The sequence below is a fragment of the Felis catus genome, chromosome A3, assembly GCF_018350175.1.
Source record: "Felis catus isolate Fca126 chromosome A3, F.catus_Fca126_mat1.0, whole genome shotgun sequence".
NCBI classification, from domain to species: domain Eukaryota; kingdom Metazoa; phylum Chordata; class Mammalia; order Carnivora; family Felidae; genus Felis; species Felis catus.
This window is the reverse complement of record NC_058370.1, coordinates 38,904,357-38,925,977: the sequence shown is the minus strand read 5'-3', so window position 1 is coordinate 38,925,977 and position 21,621 is coordinate 38,904,357. Positions and strand designations below refer to the sequence as shown.

The 21,621-nt window shown below is 38.5% G+C and overlaps 1 protein-coding gene across 17 annotated transcripts in view; it reads left to right on the top strand.

Moving 5' to 3' along the window:
* The window catches only part of TASP1 (taspase 1), a 298,108-nt gene that overhangs the window by 197,728 nt on the left and 78,759 nt on the right, over positions 1 to 21,621 (top strand). For 9 of the 17 annotated variants that reach the window (XM_045053888.1, XM_045053890.1, XM_003983788.5 and 6 more), the window contains one exon: positions 11,982 to 12,092. In XM_045053888.1, the coding sequence (XP_044909823.1) occupies positions 11,982 to 12,092 (111 nt within the window). Of the gene's footprint in view, positions 1 to 11,981; positions 12,093 to 13,861; positions 13,905 to 19,051; positions 19,134 to 21,621 lie in introns of those variants that run through there. The other 8 variants (XM_045053884.1, XM_045053885.1, XM_045053886.1 and 5 more) reach the window with 3 other exon arrangements.

Here is a 21,621-nt window from a genome sequence, read left to right as displayed (position 1 = left end):
GGCCACAAGATAGCTGTTCCACCTCTAGGTACTACATCAGAGACAAACGGAAGCAGCTAATAAGATGCATCTGCTAGGTCATGATCTCACAGTTCACGAGTTCAAGCCCTGTGTTGGGCTCTGTACTGACAGCTCAGAACCTGGAGCCCGTTTCAGATTCTGTGTCTCCCTCTCTCTCTGCCCCTCCCCTGCTTGTGCTGGCTGTCTCTCTCTCTCTCTCTCTCTCTCTCTCTCTCTCTCTCTCAAAAATAAATATTGAAAAAAATTTTAAAAACAAAGATGCATCTGCTAGAAACTCTGCCATTTCACCTGCTAGCTGCAAAGCAGTTTGGGAAGCTGGACACATTTCTGCCCCAAACAAAACTAGAGGTTTGTCTGTAAGGAAGAAAGGGAGAATGGATAATGGGTAGGCAAAAAGTTGCATATAACAGAAATATGAAGGCACAGATAAATACAGATGGCTTGTAAGCCTACAGATATTTAACTTTATTCATAATTAAATAAATATAAATCAAGATACCAATGAGATACCATTTTTCATGTATCAGATTAATAATAATGAGTTTGGTTCCCAGTTTTGGTAAGTTTATGGGGAAAAGGACACTGTCAAACACTTTCTTATGGGTGTAAGTCTTTTTAAAAGGCAGTTTGGGATCTGTAGCAAATAATTTAATGAGTATGCTGATTGATTCATCAACTCTACATTTACAAATGTATCCTGTATATATATTTATACATGTATGAATGGTAAATGTATACACATGTTCACTGTAGCATTACTTGTAATAGGAAAAAAAATAAAGCCAGAAACAACCTAAATGCCTATCCCCAGGGAACTAGTTAAAGAAGTGATGGTATATATGTCCAAGAGTGTATTTGTTGTTAAAAAGAATAGGCTAAGTTTGCGTGAGCTGATATGGAAGGATCTCTAAGTCATATTATTGAATTTAAAAGACCAGATACAGGGGCGCCTGGGTGGCTCAGTAGGTTGAGCATTCCACTCTTGATTTCAACTCAGATCATGATCCCAGGGTCATGATATTGAGCCCCCCCATCGGGCTCCATGATGAGCATAGAACCTGCTTGAGATTCTCTCTCTCTCTCTTGCTTTCTACTCCCTGTCTCTCTTGTACTCTCTCTCTCTCTCTTTCTTTCAAATAAAAAAATAAAAACTAAATAAATAAAAATAAATAGAATGCCGGATACAGAGCAGTTTACATACCATAACCCACTGAGTGAAAACTTGAAAATGTATGTGTGTTAAGTATGGATGATTTCAGAAAGGATGTACATGGAGCTCTTGATGGCACTCACCTCTGTGGAATGGGACTGCAGTAAGACAGATACTTCCATTGTATATTATGTTGTTCTATTACATGTTCTGCATGTGTGGGATTCTTAGTATGTTTTTAGGAGTATAGTAATGAATTAAAACTATGCCTTTAGTCGGGATAGTCAAGACAGTTAATAACCAGTAGGGATACCAGCATTAATAATCAGCTGAATACTGGCCCTTGCTTATCTTGATTTAAAATGAGAACTACCATTCCTGGTTGTTAGGCATGATTATATATGGGAATGTATTTATTTACTGTGCTGGAAACGTTGTTGCTTCAGGGCCCCAATACCTGGATTGCTAGTCTTTGTTGGATTTTTCTCCTCGAATGTCACTGTCAGAACAACTGTCCCTGACCATGCTGATTAAAATGCTCTCTCCCTTTTAACCCACCTTAGCACTGTATCTCCCTTATGTTGCTTGATTTCCCTTTCAAGCATTGATTATAGTTATGTATTGTCGGTCATATCATACATGCCTCGGTATGTCCATTTGGGCTGCTAGAACAACATGGGTAGATTTTATAAGCTAGATTGGGTAGCTTATAAACAACAGACACTGATTTCTCACAGTTCTGGAGGCTGGAAGTCCAAGCTCAGAGTGCTAGTATGGTCAAATGAGGGCCTTCTTATGGACTGCAGACTTCTCACTGTAACCTAACATGGCAGATATGGTAAGGGAGCTTTCTTGGGCCTCTTTTATAAGGGCACTAATCACTTCCCAAAGGCCTTATATTCTAGCACCATCACACTGGGCATTTTCAACATATGAATTTGAAAGGGATACAAACATTCAGACCATAGCACTTGTGGACACATTTTGCCTTAATCACTGCATACTCAAGGGCCCAAGCAGTGCTTGACAGAGTTGATTCTTAAATGTTTTAAAGTGAATATTTATGAAATATGAAGTATTTGTTGAATGAATGTTATATCTCTCAAATTCATGGCTTCTAGTCTAGTATTAATAAGTAAGTGTGAGTCCACACCACCATACCCTATCCCCACTGAAGACAGCTTACTCGGTCAGGACCCCTTATCTTCTGCCATTATCACAATTTTGGCCTCTTCTGCCTTGTGACATTCCTGGAGATGGAAGTTCTGGCAACTGTAACTGTGGGGGAAATGTGTTCCCTGGACAGCCAGCAGCTTGGGGTGACCTGGTAGAGTTGAGAGGGAGAGACTCTTCTTCTTATTTGTTAAAATTAATATGGAATATGCCAGGACCAGGGCTGGAAAAACGGCCCATTTGGTTTCCCCTCCAGTGACTCTTCAGTTGTCTGTAGGCCACTCTCACTTGTTTTCTCTGTCAAGGATTCATGTTTCTCATCCATTCATTGTTGCATAAGGGTGAATTGGTGGAATCCTGGATACCTCTGCTAGCAGGTAGAATACTGGGCTGGAATTTCAGGAAAAGAAAATACCTACTGATCCTTCTCAAATTGTTTTATGATTTTTTATGAAGTATAATTTGACATAACATATTAATTTTGAGTGTACAATGTAACGATTATATATACTGCAAAGCGATGAGTACATTAAGTTTAGTTAACATATGTCACCATACATAGTTACAATTTTTTTTTCTTTTAAGACCTACTCTTAGCAACTTTCAAATATACAGTACAATATTATTAGCTTTAGTCACCATGTTGTACATTACATTCCCATGACTTATTAATTTTATTACTATAAGTATGATTTTTTAAACAAGTCAGCTGAATTGTTCTCTTCAGAACAGAGACTTTGTGTCAAACTTTATGTGTATATATATATACATATATATATACACATATATATATATACATATATGTGTATATATATATATATATATATCTTGTCATTTTTGTAGCAGTATTAGGTGAAAATATTCTGTGGATTGGTTAAACCAAAAAGCAGAAGCTTTAATGGACTCAGTTTGGTTTCTTACTTGTAATCTTTGTGGTAGAATCAGTAAATTTATCCACAGACTGTCTCTCTGATATGTTTAGGTTCTGATTATAGTTTGGAATTTTCTGTTCTGACACAAAAGTTAACTTTTTCTATCTTTCAAATTATGGTAGATAAGGGATTTCAAAAGGGCCAATGACCACACTTAACTCTTCTCTTTACAGTTAAATTGGAGTCTTGAAAAGTATGTTTATCACCAGAAAACCACACATAACGAGGACACCCATGAGCTGTGGTAGAGATGGGTTCTTGAGAATAGGTATAGTCCTCAGTGTTTGTAGTGAGAGGATCTGGGTCAGTGGTTAGTGCCCTGATCCCCACTTCCTCTTCATGTTTCTGAAAGCCTGTCATTTACCTCTCTGTGCATCAGCTTCTTTCTTTTTTGATTGCGTTCTCTCATGTCAGATGAATGTAGTAATACTCCTTATAGTAGGATTTTTGTAGAAGCAGGAAATGATAGAATACAGTTAATATACATCTAATGGGATGATGGTGGTGGTCTCACAGACTTCTTTTCAAGGGCAGCACATAGTGGCACTTCATTAATGGAGCTAATGCTTCTGAACATGGTTGTTGGCTCCTCTCATTATGTTATGTGGTCTTCATGTCATTCTGCTTACTCTTCACATCCAGAAAAGATAAGTTAACTAACTCCAGTGCATCTTTAGGAAAAAAAGATTCTTCTTCCGAGAAATATAAACTGTTACCCTGCTTCTGTTTTTAAAGAATATTTGTAATAATCTCTCTAATTCTTTTGGAGTTGCAGGTATGTGTTTCCAGTAGGGTACATTCATTATTCCTCTGCCCTCCGTTTTCTTGCTCATCTGACCTTCAAACCATCTTTGTGTCTCTCTGTATATTTCCTTTTCTCAATAGATGTGTAATTCCTCCAAGAGAAAATGGCGTTCAAATGATTTGGCATATAGATGTTAAAAATAAGAAAGCAGTGTGTAGAAATGTATTTGAAAGACAGACGTTCTTTGTTAAATGTAATGGGAAGGTGAAACACTAGCAACTGCCTTCTGGCTATAGAATCACTCTCTCGATAAGTTCTCACATGTTGAAGAGGAAGCATTGTATCAGGTTTTGCAAAAGAAGCTTTAATCTTTTGTCTTGTTGGCATCAGATAGTGGCTGATTGCTGCTGTGGGTAGACATGAATCTCTAAAACTGAAAATACTCCCGCCTATTACAACTGATAGAAGATCTCAGAGATTGTTACTCTAGTCTCCCAATATTTCTGATGAACGAAGAAAGCAAGGTAAAGTGGGTTGTCTGAGTTCAAGTAGAGCATACCAAATCTGGGATCCTGATTTCCTGGTTCTGTAGCCCATTTGAGTTTTCTGCACATTTTTGGATTTGTCTGTCCATCCATGAGTCCACTCCACTGGCCTCTTGGTCACAGTTGATTGTTCTAGGCTTCACTGACTAAAGCTAGGCCAATCAGGTTATTTCATTTTCCTAAATCCAATTGATGGCCCCTGAGAATGTTAAAACTGAAAAAGAGGGCACCTGGGTGGCTCAGCCAGTTAGGCATCTTGATTCTTGATTTTGGCTCAGGTCATGATTTCATGGTCCATGAGGTTGAGCCCCCCATCGGGCTTAGTGCAGAATGTGAAGCCTGCTTAGGATTCTTTCTCTCTCCCCCTTTCTCTGTTCCCCTCCCCAACTTGTGCACACATATGCTGTCTCTAAAAATAAATAAACTTAAAAAAAAATTTAAAAACTGAAAATGAGAAATAGTTTCTGGTGGTGCAAGTTGTCAGGAATACAGTTCTGGAACTATCAATGGGCATTGCTATCCAGCTGTTACTGAAACCTGTCACATCCCTACCTTTGGATTTTATGAGCCATCAAATTCTCCTTTGTACTGAAGATCATTCTGATTAAGATTTGATACTAGCAATCCAAATAATATGGGTTAATATTCACATTGACTTCTGTAATACTTATAGTGATTTTCCTTTCAAATTCTTCATCCTTAAAGACCATGGCACAAATTTAGTATGTAGGTGTCTCATTTATTTACAGTATGGATTTATGATTTAAATGAATATTCAGATTATACACATTTGATCACAATAACTATTTCTCTTACTATCTGTAATTATAAGTTCATTCCATAACAGTTTTAGACTTGGGTATTTAAGGAATCTGTTTGGGATATTTTGTTAGGGTGAATGAAGCTTAATTTTTATTATTTCATTATTAATTTTCTTTAGATATTTTATGCAGCTTCTTGCACATGTATTAATAGAGCTTTGGATTGTCTTAGTTCATTAATTTTTTTCCTATTTGGGTATGAAAAGCACAGTGCCCAACATGTTACTCCATGTTAATGTTTCTTTTTTTTACTGGGAAGAATAAGGAATAGTGTTTCCTTATATTCAGAGACTGTTTAACATTTAGGAAAATCGATACCCTATCACAACCACTGAATGTCAGTTGAACACTGTTTCTGGCTATTGTGGAAGGTTAGCCAAGTAGTTGCAGTAATAGATCTTGTTCAACATGACAATTTTTGAGAACCAGCAAAATGCTGAAGTGTCTTCCCACCATCAGTATTACTACCACCAGATGTTTAAATAACACTTCAGAGGTTACAGAGCTTATATATATAATTCAATCCTTACAACAGCCAGAAAGGTGTCTTTTAATATCTATAGTTTATAATTTAAGAAGCTGAACCATAGTTGCTACCCTGAGACTCAAAACAAGGCCTTCTGTCTGAGTCAGCATTTTTTTTAACATCACAGTGATAATGTGAAATCTGAGTTCTTTTCATGAAAAATTTGAAATCTTCAAATATACTTTAATCATTGTTTCATCAAATTATTGAATGAATGCATACTGAGAGTGAGGAGCCCTGATGTAGCTTCCATGGCGCCCTGGGGGCCCACTCTCCTTTCATTGCATTAACATCCTGTCTTGCCATCCTCAATGTCACACTTCAGTGGTGTAAGCAGGGGTGTGTGGGTGTGTGTGTGGGGGGGGGGAGGTATGTTGAGGAAGTTGGGGATAGGAGAAGGCAGTGAATAAGTGGAAGAATTTCATTAGTCACCAAAGGTGCTTTAAAGGTGAATCAGATATCCTCACCCCAGAGAACTGTGTCTATATATGAAATGCACTGGAAGGATAAATTCCAGTTCATGGGGAGATAGGGATCCAGGAAGAATAGTTCACAGGGGGAGGTCTTGGGGAAGTGGGATACAGGGAAGAGAGGAAGGCTTGCCTGGCTAAGGCATTTGTATACTATTCTGTGGGCACTTGGGGTCTATCGAAAGTGTTTGAATGGTTTAATGATATAATCATAGCTAGGCTGCTTATTTCTTATTAAACTTTGATGTCTCTGTTTTCCATGTCCCCATATTTAGTCTATGAACAGCCCGTCTGGTTTTACTTGCAGAATATATCCCAGAGCCAGCTTCTACTGACAGTCTCTGTTGCCATCAGGCTCACCTCAGCCACTGTCATCTGTCAGTTGGGCTGCCATTGCAGCTTCTTCAGTGACTTGCTGCTTCCATGCTTGCCCTGCCAATCCATTCCATACTACAAAGTAGCCTTTTGCAAGTGCAAACAAAAACTATCATTGTCCTGGTTAAAGATTTCATCATCTTTTCATCACACTTGAAGTAAAATTCAGACTCCTTGCTGTACCCACAAGGCCTTCTGTAACCCTATGTGATCTGGCCTTGCCTCCCTCTGAATTCCTGCCTCCCTCTGAATTCATGTTCTGCACTCTCTTCCCTCTCCCTCAGTCAGCTCTTACCACCCTAATCCCTTTGTATTTCCTGAACATCCAGGTTCCTTCTCACCTTAGGGTCTCTGCATTTGCTTGTTCATCTGCCTGGAATGTTCTTTCCTCAGGTCTTCACATGGTTATTAGCTCCTTACCAAAAGAGGCCTTTCCTGACCCTTGATGTAAAATAGCCCCTGCTTGAGTCACACCTTCTGTCATTTACCAGGATTCATTTTCTCCACAGCGCCTATCACTAATTGGATGAATTTCTTTATTGACTTGTAAGTTTACTTGTCCCCTAACCTGTTCAACTAAATTTAAGCAAGGACTTCATTTTTTCCATTGTTACATCCCAGTGCCTTGAAAAGTCCTGGCATATAGTACATATTTATTGAATCAATTAATTTAGGGATTTGAATGACTGGAGTAGGGAGCCTACTGCAGTGTTTTCAGTACAGTGAGGGTACATTGAGGGTTTGTCAGTGGGAATGAAGGGGCGGAGCTCAGTACACGTGGAATCATAGGGAACTGTTGGGATTTGACTTGGTTTCATGTTTTGAGTCATTGAAGAGGGAAAAGGTAGAGAGTTTTGAGCTTGGATGAGCTATTAGAAACCTAGGAGAAGCTCCTGGATTTGGTGGGGAAGAGAACTGTTCTAGAGGTGTCAAGAGTTTGGATGCTGATGGGGTGGAAGTTTTTAGCAGCAGTTGGAATGTGACTTTATCCAGAGTTTCCCATTCCCTAAGAGGTATTGCTGCCAAGCAGTCGAGGACCATGGGCTCAGAGACATGAGGGAAAGCCACATTCACTGTTCAATTGTGGCATGGCTGTGACAAGTCATTGAACTTCTCTGAACCTTAGGTTCTTCATCTATAACATGATAAAAATACCTCATGGCATAGTGGTATTGGGGAGGAAAAATTTTACTCTATGTTTCAAAAGTTTCTTCCAGCTGGTCTAAGATTAAATTGACATGAAATCAGTTTACAGGAGAAAATTAAATTTAATTTTATACATTGAGAAACCCCTTATACATGAGAGATTCAAAGACAGAACGGCAAAATGAGGTATTTATGCCATACTGAGCTAAGGAATGGTATAGGGGCCAACAGCTTCAAAGGGGAGGGGGGCAATAAGAAGAACAAATGTTTGGTAGTTAGATATTTGCTATGCCATACAAATGGGTTACTCAGATAAAATTTATCCCTGGTGATAACTCTAATTCTGAGAAAGACCCCTAATTTAGATTCTAGGTAAAGGAGGGTCTCAATTACCTTCAGCTCAAAATAGCCTACATGCCAAAATGACACATTTTGGGAAGATTTGCTCTGAACCCTCTCAGTGGTTCTGAAAATTAAACTATAGAACATGAAAGCATGGAACCAAGCCCTGATGCAGAGTAGTTTCTCAATGACTGTGAATTTCCTGTCTCCTTCCCCCTTCTTTAAGAGGCTAAGGATTAAAAAATTTACTCCAGTTCCACAGTTTAAATTTGTGTTGTTTTTCTTTGCAAGGCAAAACAAATAAGTGGTTTAAAAAGGCAAACAATACCCCCAGACTTAAAATGAAAATGAAGGGTTCCCTGTTCCAACTCCAATTCCCTGCCCCCCCAGTTTCCTCTCCCCTCGGGCTACTACTACTTTTAACTCTTGTAGCTATTTCTTTTAGAACTTAAATCTGTAATTCAAAATAACACACTTGTACTACTATTCCTTCAGTTTTCAATTTTAGATATTATTTAGATATCAAGATATCTTCATATTCATACGAGGGAAGGCAAAGATTTAATTCCCTTATATTTCCAAGCCCAAACCTACACATACTACATCCATCACTCCTCTCAATGTATTATGTCCCCCCGCCTTTTTTTTTTTTAGCTTATCAGTATTGTGAGTTTATATTTTTGACTCTAGCTATTGACATCTGAACTATGTAGTGTACTGTGATTCTCTTTCCTTTCTTATACAAATTCTTATTTTTTTCTGCATTAATATTTGCCTCATTATTTTTTAGGTTTCTTTTTGTTTGCTTTTTGATACTGATCACTGGTTGATTGTCAAATTTCCCTCAAAATCTGAAACATTTCCTCCCAATAATTTCAAACTCAACGTGTATTCTATAAGTTTGATTTATTTTCCCCTTGGAAATCTCTTTCCAGCCTTCTCTGGCTTTCTGCTCCAATTTGGACTGTTGACTCTAAGCCTGCTGCCTCGCTGTGTGTCATCTAGAAATCTTTTTGTATTCTCTTGTTTTGGATCCCCTATTTCTTTTTTTTTTTTTTAATTTTTTTTTTAACGTTTTATTTATTTTTGAGACAGGGAGAGACAGAGCATGAACAGGGGAGGGTCAGAGAGAGGGAGACACAGAATCCGAAACAGGCTCCAGGCTCTGAGCTGTCAGCACAGAGCCCGACGCGGGGCTCAAACTCACGGACCGTAAGATCATGACCTGAGCTGAAGTCGGCTGCTCAACCGACTGAGCCACCCAGGCGCCCCTGGATCCCCTATTTCCAGATCTTGTTTTCTTTCTCATTATGTACCTTATTACTTCATTTTGCCAAGGCACATTCATCCTACAGCTTTCTGAGGAAGTATGTGGGAGGTGAATTCTTTGAGACTTTGTAGAGCTTTATTCTGTTTTCATACTTGATTGACATTTTGGCCTACTATAGAATTCTAGGTTGGAAATAATTTTCCTTCAGCATGTTGAAGATGGTGCCTTCCTTCTAACCTTGTAGTTCCCATTGTTATGTTGAGAAATCTGGTGCCATTACGATCCCCTTGCTTTCTGTGTGTGTGTGTGTGTGTGTGTGTGTGTGTGTGTGTGTGTATGTGCATGCACGCATGTGTTTTCACATGGAAGTTTTTGGACTTTTCTTTATTTCTTCAATATTTTGATATGTCACAGTGATATATATCTGTGGCACTTTTTTTTTTTTTCATGAGTTGTGCTGGCAGGTGAATGAGCCTTTTCAAACACTCACCTTTCAATTCCTGGAAATGTTTTTGAATTACTTCTTTGAAGTGTTATTTCTTCTATTCTCTCTTTTTGAAACTCCTATTATTCAGATATTGGACCTTCTGGCCTGTTCTGATTTTTTTTCCTCCCATTTTCCATCTCTTTTACTTTTCTTTTGCTCAATGCATTGGCCTACGTTTTCTCTGTTTTCTTTTTTGTTTTGGTCTCTGTCTTTTCTAGAGGTCACACTGAAACAACTAGTGAACCTAGGTTGTCTATACTATTGAGCCGTTATATACCAAGAAGCTGAACTGAAAACCTTCTGAATGAGCCACATTTGTCATCTGGAAGCCCTTAACATAAGGCAGTTTTTGTTTAGGGTCTCTCAAGTAGTTCTTTATCCTCGAGATGGTTGTGTGGCTGGAAGGGAATTATCTAGTCACGTGCTTGGAGTGTATCAGTTTGACTTCTTGTATCCTGGGAGCCTGTGGGTAAAGGAGCTAGTTATTTCACTGTTTAGTATAAAGACTTCCACTTCGACATCCTGTGTTCATTGTGGAGACTCCCTCCTGCCTTGTGCTGAGTCTGATAACCCCACGACTCAAGTCTCTCGGGTTTATCCTCTCTAGAGAGTAAATATCCTGGCATCTCCTACGTTAGGAAGAAGTAACTTCTTGTCTAGGCAGGAATCTGGGGCTGATCTATCAGGGGTTGGCAAGCTATTTCTGTTAAGGGCCAGAAAGTAAAGATTTTAGACTTTTGGGGCTACATCATGGTCTCTATCACATATTCTTCTGCTTCTCATTCTTTTTAAAAAAATAATTCTTTAAGGCATAAAATAAACATTCTTAGCTTGTGGACAGTACAAAAACAAGTTGCAGACCAGACAAGTCATAGCTTACTGATGCCTGGTGTAGAGGGTCCTTTTGGACACTCTGAATCAACCATCTTCATTTCAGCCCCACCTTGCATCCCTGTCTTCAGAGGAACTTGAAGTTTCTAATTTCTGATTCTTTGTGGGTTTTATGACAAAACTGGGTGATTTCTTATAGGTGCTCCCCCCCCCCAGTTTTAACCATGTTCCCCATTAAAGCTTAGGTTTCAGCTTCTGCAGGTCCACTAGGTGAGCAAGTAATGTCTATCTTCTTTTCATTTTCTAAAACATGAGTTTTTTTCTTGTTTGCCTTTCTCTCTGTCCTTATTGGGTCATGCTTTTGGAAGGAGTGGAGATAAATATATGTGTTTAATCTACTAAGTTTAACCAGAAGCTTCCCCCAAATCCAATTTGGTTGATTTTTATTTTTTACTACTTTCTTTGATAGCTCTTGGGTTAATTTTGCATTTGTTTTCCATGTGCTTACTTGCTATGCCAGATGTTCAAAGAAGATGTCCTTGGGGAGGAAAAATGAGGGGTTTTAAAATGTAGTGTTCTTGAAATGCTCACAATGGTTCAGTGTGTGAGATCCCAAAGAGGCCCAGTTGTTTCTAACCACCAGACTCTCATAATAGAAATACAGTTTCACCCTTATTTGTGTAAACCATCAGGATCATTTTTAAATGTTTGTAGTAAAGTTTGTGGCTTATTGTTTAAAATTGAATTTAAGGTAGTAAATCAAAGCTTTTGGTGGCATGCCCCTGACAGCAGGGAGAGCCTGGTAAGTGATCCCTAAAAGCTGATCAAAGAGACTTGCTGAGCATTTTTTCCTGTATTTGTGTTTTGGTCCTTTAATCTGGTAGTGTTTCCAATTCCCTTCTGAATACTGTAATGCACACTCCACCCCCACTCAAGTCTTCTTGGCGACATCTGGGATTGTCTTTGCCAAATGGCCCCCGTTTGGGCATAAGCCTGCCTTTGCCATCAAGCCTATACAAGGTTCGAACAATGGTGATTGTCAGAAAATGGGCATTCACACCACATTTTTGTTCTTGTAATCAAATGAAAATTGAAAATGAAAAAAGCAAAATTCACTGAAAAATGACCATTTGCCGTTTCTGCCTAGGTTCACCTTTCCTGGCCAGCGAAGATGGTGTGCTTGGAGGAGTCATTGTTCTCCGAACTTGCAGATGTTCTGCAGAGTCTGACTCCTCCCAAGATAAGCAGACACTTCTAGGTAAGCTGGACATACACCTTATGGCATGTCTTTCTTTTTCAATTTTTCAAGACACAGAAAGATTTTTTCCTTAACAAGTTATGGGAAGGCCGGAATGCTCCCTTGGTATCTAAATATGTCTATCCTACTAATCTTTTAGCATAGGTAAACATGTAAAAGATGAATATTCATTTTTAAGTGTATGATTACAGCATATTTCAAACGGGCTTAGAACCTAGGACCTTCACTAAAGCCCAATATTAAGAACATCGGACCATGTATTTGTTCCCTGCCTTATTCAACAAAGCATGAGATATGAGATGACCCATAACAACATACACAGTAACAAACATAGAAGAAGCTTCTTCCTCTTCCCCTCCCAAAAAGGAATCAGAACCATGTGAAGAGCTACTGGCCTAGGAGTCTGTTCTGGCTCCATTGCTTATTAGCTATGACGCCTTTGTATATGGGTCTTACTGTTCTGTGCCACTTCCTCTTCTGTAAAATAAGGACATCTGCCCTGCCCTCCTTGTAAAATTGTGGTGAAGAAGGGTCAAATGAGTGTTTTGCAGATTTGCAGATGTCCATCCAGATGTGTGGTTTTGTGTCTAGCCAAGTGTAGTAGTGGGGTTAAAAAGCAGCCAGTCTTCCATTTGCCAAGGCACAAAACTGTGGGGCTGCCTCTGCCCACAGGGGTGCCTTTTTCATTCATTCATACAGAGGGGACCTTTTTTAAAACTCCATAAAGGTGCCACAGAAGTTAGGAGGGGGTCTTATATGTTTTTTTTTTAATTGACTTTTTAATTACCTATATATACATTCCGAAAAGTATACAAGTTATAATTGCAACTACTTGATGAATTATTATAAACCGAACCCACACATACAACCAGCACACAGATATAGTAGAACTTTACCACAACCCCGAAATCTCCCTGGCAATCACCTCCCTTCTTTGCCTCTCCAGAGTTAGCCACTATGCCGATTTTAAAACCATGATTAGCTTTGCTTGGGTTTATATTTTATATAAATGGAATCATGGAATATGTACTATATGTATCTGATGTGTTCAGTCAGCATTAAGCCTGTTATATTTATCCACGTTACATGTGGCAGTAGTTTGTTCATTTTCGTTACTGTATGGTATTCCATTATACAGACATACTACTGTGCGTTTATCTGTTCTTTCCTAAGTATTTTTTTTTAATATAAGTGTTATAGATCATCCACAGGAACTGTGGTAGTTAAACCCTTTGTATAAATTTTCTTACGGAAAGTGTGGGTGCTGCCTGATCTATATTGTATGGTTGTTGTGAATTGATATAGTACAAATTGAGTCTGTAAATTAGAAAATCAAGCATTTCATATGACTTTAAGAAAAGAATTTTCTTCTATGGGAGCCCAAAGAGCTTTCATAAAATTTCTCCCCTGATTACTCAAAGAGAAAAAAAAAAAAATGGACTTTGGTCTCTGACTACTAACCTCATCATTTTGTTTTGTTTTGTTTTGTTTTGTTTTGTTTTGTTTTGTTTTGTTTTGTTTTCAGTATTCCCTTTCTCTTTCCACGCACTATATTTGGTACCCAGGTTGCTCCCAGGAAATGTATTTTTAAATGACTGTCTTTTGTTAAAACAAGTCAATTGCTTCTTTGGTATCTTTAATCATTGGTGAATCTTTTGAATAAATCTTCCATAGTTAGATAGAAGGGAGTTTGCTTTTAAAATATGTAAGAGGAAGGGGCACCTGAGTAGCTTAGTTGCTTAAACATCCAACTCTTGGTTTCATTTCAGGTCATGATCTCACAGTTGATGATTCGAGCCCTGCATCAGGCTCCGCACTGACAGTGGGGAGCCTGCTTGGGATTCTTTCTCTCCCTCTCTCGCTCTGCCCCTCCTGTGCTCATGCTCTCCTCTCTTTCAAAGTAAATTAAAATATATATATACATATATATATATATGTATATGTATATATATATGTATATATGTGTGTATATATACATATATACACACATATATACATATATATATACATATACATATATATATGATGTACATGGGCCTTCCATAAAAACTCAGAACAACTCGGCTCAGTTGGTTAAGCGTCCGACTTTGGCTCAGGTCATGATCTCATAGTTCAAGGGTTCGAGCCCTGCATTGGGCCGTGTATTGACAGCCCAGAGCCTAGAGGCTGCTTCGGAGTCTATGTCTCCCTCACTCTCTGCCCCTTCCCCGTTTGCACTCTGTCTCTCTCTCTCTGTCTCTCTCTTTCTCAAAAATAATAAGCATTAAAAAAAAAAAAACTCAGAATAACCCTTAGTACTGGGGACCAAGGGACTAGTTATTAAAACTGTTTCATAGACTATTCTTAGGATGGACTATCAGTTCTTTACTGAGCCTAGATTCTTGCCCTTTAGAGTTAATCCTGAAAATTGTAAGGTTGTCCTTTTCTTTTTTGGTGGTAGAGTATAGAAAAGCATATATATAGAAAAGTCATAGAATTCCAGCTCATTTTAAATAGTTTTTATCACCAATGTAGTAATTTGTAAACTGATTCCTACTCTCTGTCTCAAGAAGAATGAGATGCAAAGTGTGAATTTCTAAAATAAGTGAAATCTTACCATTTGTTAAAAATAACTAGAGTGATTGATGTTTATAAAGTTTACCTAAAATCTGGTGAACATAGGTTAGTATAAACTTATAGATTATACCAAATCCATGGATTTTTACATTTGTTTGCTTCAAAAGAGTCATGTATGTTCAGTACAGATAAGAAAGCAAATCTAATATAGAAATATAGGAAAGGAGATGTGAAAGTCACCTTGGCCACCCCAGTCCCAGAGTCACCAGTCTGTGGTTCTGGATATTCTTTTTTTTTTTTTTTTTTTTAATGTTTATTTATTTTTGAGAGAGAGAGAGACAGAGTGTGAGTGGGGGAGGGTGGAGAGAGAGGGAGACACAGAATCCAAAGCAGGTTCCAGGCTCTGAGCTGTCAGCACAGAGCCCAATGCAGGGCTCAAACCCACAGACCTTGAGATCATGACCTGAGCTGAAGTCAGACACTTAACTGACTGAGACACCCAGGTGCCCCATGGTTCTGGTTATTCTTGTAGGAAACACCTTCACTCTATAGGATATGCTCGTATTTCTATTTCCTTGGTTAGTCAGTAGTGTGTGACTTCTTTTTAGGAAAAAAAAAATAAGAATGTAGTTCATACTACTTTCCACTTCCCTTTCCTCCTGGCTTTTGATAGATTTCTACTCTAACTTGAAATCATAAGTTTTAATTTTATTGCAACTGTAACATTGTTTCTTGATTTATTTCTTGATTCCTCAACTTTATACAATTTCTATCAACCATATCTCACCCCCCTTTGACTATGTAAGTTCAGGAAAGTTCTTGTGCTCTTCTTTTCTCCTCCTTCCCCACTCCAACTCTCACCTCAATCTCTAGCAATAATGTCATAGTTATTACCATCCATATTCTGTCCTATATCTAACTTGTCTTCTACACTTTGATTGGAGGTTCTGAACAGTGACAATTAGTAACCAGTATAGACAGTATCAAGATTTTATAAATATTATTCACTGCAGATCCCAGTAGTGGAAGATTGGATCCATAAGAAGTATGTGTCATAAACCTCTGCCTGTAAAGGGAGAATATTTAAAATATCAAGGTCAAGTGAATTCTTCCATGCTATACCCCATCAGTTGCTCCAAAGCAGGCCACAATTTAATTTGCCTCATCTTTGGACCATAACTTCTCATTTATTGCCTTATAGAACTCTCATGAGACTATAACTTTATAAACTTATGCTTCCTAATACTTAGTAATATCTAGTAACCAGGAGAGCTCAGAAGTCTTTCTTTTCTACAATCCAAATAAAATAATTCCCCAAATTAAAAAAAAACTTGATTGCTGTATATTGTTCATTTTTTATCTGAAGAATAGTATAAGCAGAATAGTCTCTAACTTAAGCTTTTTCTGTGCCCACTCTCTTTTCTGAAAATCGTAAATAGTGTTCCCATTACACCACAGGAGCAGTTTCAATCAAACGCTATTGTCATTTGGTGGAGTTTCCAGAAATCCATTACTGAACCTTTCCTCTTGACAAATACATCAGTTACAAGAGCCCCAGTGGGCCACTTCAGGGGGTGGGATGACTCAAATACAGGGCACTTTCCCGATTTATCCTCTGTTTACTGGTTTATTAATAGAATTGGCTAATCTCAGGTATGAAGGAATGTTAAAAATCCTCTTGTGTGACCTTGTTACATATGCTTTGTCCATAAACTGTTTGCAAGAAGTGGAGCCTAATTCCTCTCTCTTGGGACTCTTCTTCTAAGGCTTAAGAATATGGCAGTGTGATAGAGTGTGACTTCTGAGGCTAGACCAAAAAAGGCATTGTGGGGGTGCCTGGGTGGCTCAGTCTGTTAAGCATCCTACTTTGGCTCAGGTCATGATCTCACTGTTTCCGAGTTCAAGCCTCACATCCATGCTGACAGCTCAGAGCCTGGAGCCTGTTTCAGATTCTGTGTGTGTGTTTTTCCCTCTCTCTCTCTCTGTCTCTCTCTCTGCTTCTCCCTTGCTCGTATCTGTCTCTCTCTCTCAAAAATAAACATTAAAAAAATTTTTTTTAAAGGCATTGTGACATCCTCCTTGCTTTCTCTATTGGATCACTCACTCTCAGAGGGACCAACTGTCATGTTGTATGAACACTCAGGCAGCACTAGAGAGGGGTCCATGTGGCAAAAAACTGAGACCTCCTTCCAGTAACCAGCAAGGCATTGGGACTTCTTGCCAATAGCCTCAGCTCTGAGCAAACTTACAGGTAACTGCAACCATGAGGGAGAATATGAATCTCTGAGCAAGAATCACCCAACAAAGCCACTCGTGAATTCCTCACCCACAGAAACTGAGATAATAAATGTCTGTTGTTTTAAACCACTACATTTTGGTGTAATTTATGCCAACACAGATAACTAACAAACCTTTTAAACCCTCTCACTGCCAAAGGGGCCTCTAGTTTGTCTAAATAGTTATAACAAATCAAGGTGCTCTGTTGCATCTTTAGGCAGCTCAGTCTATAATATTGCATCAGTGGTTCCTAGTTTTCTTCTTTGACATCCTCTGGGACAAATGAAATCAGTGCCTTCCCTAGCTTGCAGTCCCTAGTCACTGTTTTCCAGACTGTCTCCTTACCCACCCCACCTCTATTCGTCTCCCATCTCCATATTGTCACCAGACTTTGCTCTCGATAATACATCTGTAGCTGGCCCAGAGAACCTAACTGTGGGCTCAGAAATGGGCAGTCAGGAGAGAAGCAGGCTGCCCTGAAGAAAGGGCAAAAATGAGAACTAGACCTAATTGTGGCTTAGAGAGACTAATCCTAGGATCAGGGGAATAGTGGTCAAAAGAAGAGCCACAAAAGTATATGTAATTAGTTTACTCTATGTCTAAGCTAAATGTTTAATAACTTTCTCTGTGTGTTAAAATAAAGACAAAACCTGTATCTGTTACTATCACTCACTCCCTACTTTTCAGTTCTTCCCTGAGAACACATACATACTCCTGCCTCTGCTGGTCATTTCCCTAGAAGACAGACAAGAACTACTGAACTTGATGGGAAAGTCCTCCTCTGATCTAACCCCAGAACATGCTTTCATTGTTGTTTCCAATTAGTCCTTCCCTCTACACATCCTCAATGCCCCAAGTTCTTGCCACTCCAGATTGGTTGGTCTTCTTCCAAAGGGTCCTGTTTTTCCCCAGTAACTTTCATGTGCTTTTACCTGTGCTTGGGATGCCTTGGGCCAATTACATTCCTTCTTTTAAGACCCAGGACAGATGTGAATATTCTTGGAATCCTTTGGAAACCCTTTCCCCAGGTGATTTGTTCCTTCCTGGTTGTGTGTGTGTGTGTGTGTGTGTGTGTGTGTGTGTACGTGTGTGTACGTGCATTTTTTTTTTTTTTGCAACATGCATTTGGCATCCCTTGCAACACTTGCCATGACACATCCTAGACATGTATTAAAGTGTCTGTCCCTCCCTCTAGGCTCACACCTCTTAAGCTTTTTTCTGAGCCCAAATATTTGACAGGAATAGATCACAGATTTTTGAGTGCCAGTGACTCACATGGAGGATCCAGGGGTTTAAAATACCTTTCCAAGCACTAGAAGCTTCAGCTGCCTCTGAGAATCACACCACCAGATTGTGAATCATTTGAGGGCAATGACTGTGTCCTATCCAACCTTATACCCACCCACCATAGTAGCCTCTAACTATTAGGTGAACGAGTTAAGTGCCAAGTGGAATTTCTCTATTGATTCTTTAACAGAAATGTTAAAAGAAATTGACACTCTTCCAGAAAAATGAAATGTCACATAAGGTATCTTCACATGCTCTAAAAACAAACAAACAAACAAACAAACAAACAAACAAACAATATGGCTTGGAAATGTTGGATAATGATGAGTATTTGGGAACAAGTTTTGGAGACAGTTTAAATGGATCGCAGGAGACAGCCTCTGCAAACAGCCTTGCAAAGTGACAATTTGGATGTGAATGTGTTTGCAACACCCATCTCTCCACCTCCCACCTCCCAGATCATGAGATGCTGGCAAATCTCAGCCTACAAATCACTGTTTTAACGTAAAGCAAATGCTTGTCCCTAGAGTGAAACAACTGAAAATAATTAATTTTCTCTCTGCTTTTTGAGAGAAAAAAACCAATAACAACAATATATATTTTACCTGCTAAAGTACAATTACATGTGCTTTCCAGGCCTGTACAAAAGTGCTCTATTGAGGCTGCTGTATATAGTATGGTTAATAATTGTGTAAACAAAGTCATCTCAAACCTCCCAGTGGAAAGAAATGAGTCCTTTTCTGTTTTAAACTTGCGATTTGATACAAGTAATTAGAGTCTATGCAAATATCTGGCATAAACAGCCATCTCACTATATGAGTGCCTTTCTTTCCTTGTAGCTTGCCTTTACTGTGTTGGTGGGAGCCTCACAGACCTTGTGAAGTTCAAGGGTCCCTGCTTGAGAATGGTTACTAAGAAGCAGTGAGTATGGGGATCAATGAGAAACAGCCTCCATATATTTAAGGAAAATCTTAAGCAATTCAGGATAGGAGGCATAGGGGCTCTTAGGGGCTGTGTGTTCAGCCAGTGGCCTCTGTGCTGCTGTTGGGAGTCCTTTATCCAAAATAAATTTGAGGCACACAGTTCAGCCAGAGGCTGATCATCTGATGAACACATATGGTAATTGTTACTCCCCCATTAAGTTACCCTCACCTTACTCAGAGAATGACTCCAGGTTCCTTGCTATCCAGGCATATGTTCATTATGCTGATAATTAAGTGGTGTACATGATATTGCTTATAATTGTCCAGCTACCCCTTTTTCCCGTTTTTCATCTTAACTATGAAATGTTTCATATATTTTTAAAAGAATGTAATAAATTTGTGAGTTATAAAGGATAATAATAAAATGAACACCTGTGAACCCACCACCCAGCCTAAGAAATAGCCCATAACCCGTATTTTTGAAGCCCCCATGTGGGCCTGACTTTATATAAATGGTATGTCACATGATTTTTCTATGTGAGAAGTTTTGCAATTTCTTACATAATTACTTCAAAGAATAATGAATCCTTCTATCATTTTTGACTTAGCTCTATCAAATTAAACTGTTCTTCACTTGCCAATTAGAGCTTAAATGTGGCGTTCCCTTCCCCCCTTCTTAGAACAAGCAAAGTTCTTTATCAAGTACTCTTCTTGTCACTGTTACCAAAACATGCTATGGTTTAAGAATAAAAAATGTTAGATTGAGTTGATGCTTCCTGGAACATTAAAAAGATAAAAGGTCATTTTACTGTAAGTTAAAATTCCAAACCGCCTTTTGGTTTTACTGGCATTAAAAATTTGGCGAGCACACATAAACACATGCACTTCAAAGGAGCTTCATTCTTGGGGCCCCGGCAGTATCACTTATTTCCATTTCATGGCACATGCCACCATGAGCACTTACGAGGAGGCATTCTGTTGGGCTCACATGATCATAAAAGTAACTCCTAAAGAGAAGGCAAATTAGCTATTAGGCTGGTAGTGGAAAAGAGGTAGTGCTGGATGCTTGTCGACGTTAATAACTTGTCTTAGAAATATAACTAAAACTGTCTGTAAAGAGGGTCCAGTGTCATGGCTGGAAACTGCTTTCTTTTCTTTTTATTTAATTTCCAGTTAGTTAACATACAGTATAATATTAGTTTCAGGTGTACAATACAGTGATTCAGTACTTCCACACAACATCCTGGGAGCTGGGTGGAAAATTATTTCTTTAGTGCCTCAGCAATGCTTTGGAATTATTATGTCTTCATTATAGTCTTGATAGAGGCTGACATTTTGGTTCTTAATTAGGGATCAGATGGAAATAAGCAAATTAAGTAGTTGTTTTTAAATGCAAAGTAAATAAGCAGACATGATATTTAAACTTTTTAATAACTGCGTTGCATTAATCTATTGATGTAGTGCTCTGAGATTTATATTTTTCTGAATTAGTTGTCATTTTTAAGACAAAAATGTTGATTACAAATAGATATAATCTGCTTTGTTTGCCTTATAAAAGAACATTTTTTTCCTTTAAATATCACTAACTGTAGTTTTTTAAAAAATTATTTGTTTTGATAGAGAGAGAGAGTGAGCAAGTGGGTAGGGCCAGAGAAAGGGAGTGAGAGAATCCCAACCAGGCTCTATGTTGTCAATGCAGAGCCTAATGTGGGGGTTCACTCTCAGGAACTGTGAGATGGTGACCTGAGTCGAAATCAAGAGTTGGATGCTTAACTGACTGAGCTACCCAGGCGTCTCATCACTAATGTACTTAAAAAAAAAAAAAGAAAAAAATTAGAAATAGAGGTTTATCTGTAATTTTTTTCCTCCATCCTGAGAACTATAGTTCTAACTGTAATCAAACCATGTAGTTTTTTTTTTTTTTTTTTGGCTACAAAATTTTCCATCTGATATAAAGAATATAAAGATTTATGAATAGAATTCTAGTGGTTATGTAACTCTTATTACTGTGGTTCTCCTAAAACTCTCAGAAAAACATTTTGACAAATTTTATAGTCCATTTTCATCTGCTCAAAAGGGTAATAGAGATTACTCCTGTATGAAATAAATCCTAAAAAAATATTTTTTGAATGGATGAAATCATGTTTCAGTAAAACTTGTGTCACTGAATGCTTTCCTGTTCATCAGAGAACTTCTAGGTTCCATCCAGTGGTCCCTATTTCCGGAAGTTTCTAATACAATAAAATGATAAAGGAAGAGAGCTGAATTGTCCTTTGAGGCTTGTATTTGACCCACATCCCCTTCCTCCTTTTCAGTCATCATGCTTCTTTAGTATTGAACCAATCAGGGTGATCCTTGGGAAGAGAGAATATTTTCTTGGCTTAGTATAGCCAAGGTTCTATGGAACCCATTCCTTTTAATACAGTTCAGTGGTTAAAGTTTTTTAGGGAGGCAAGCCAGCTCAAAACCACTTAATGGCCACAGGG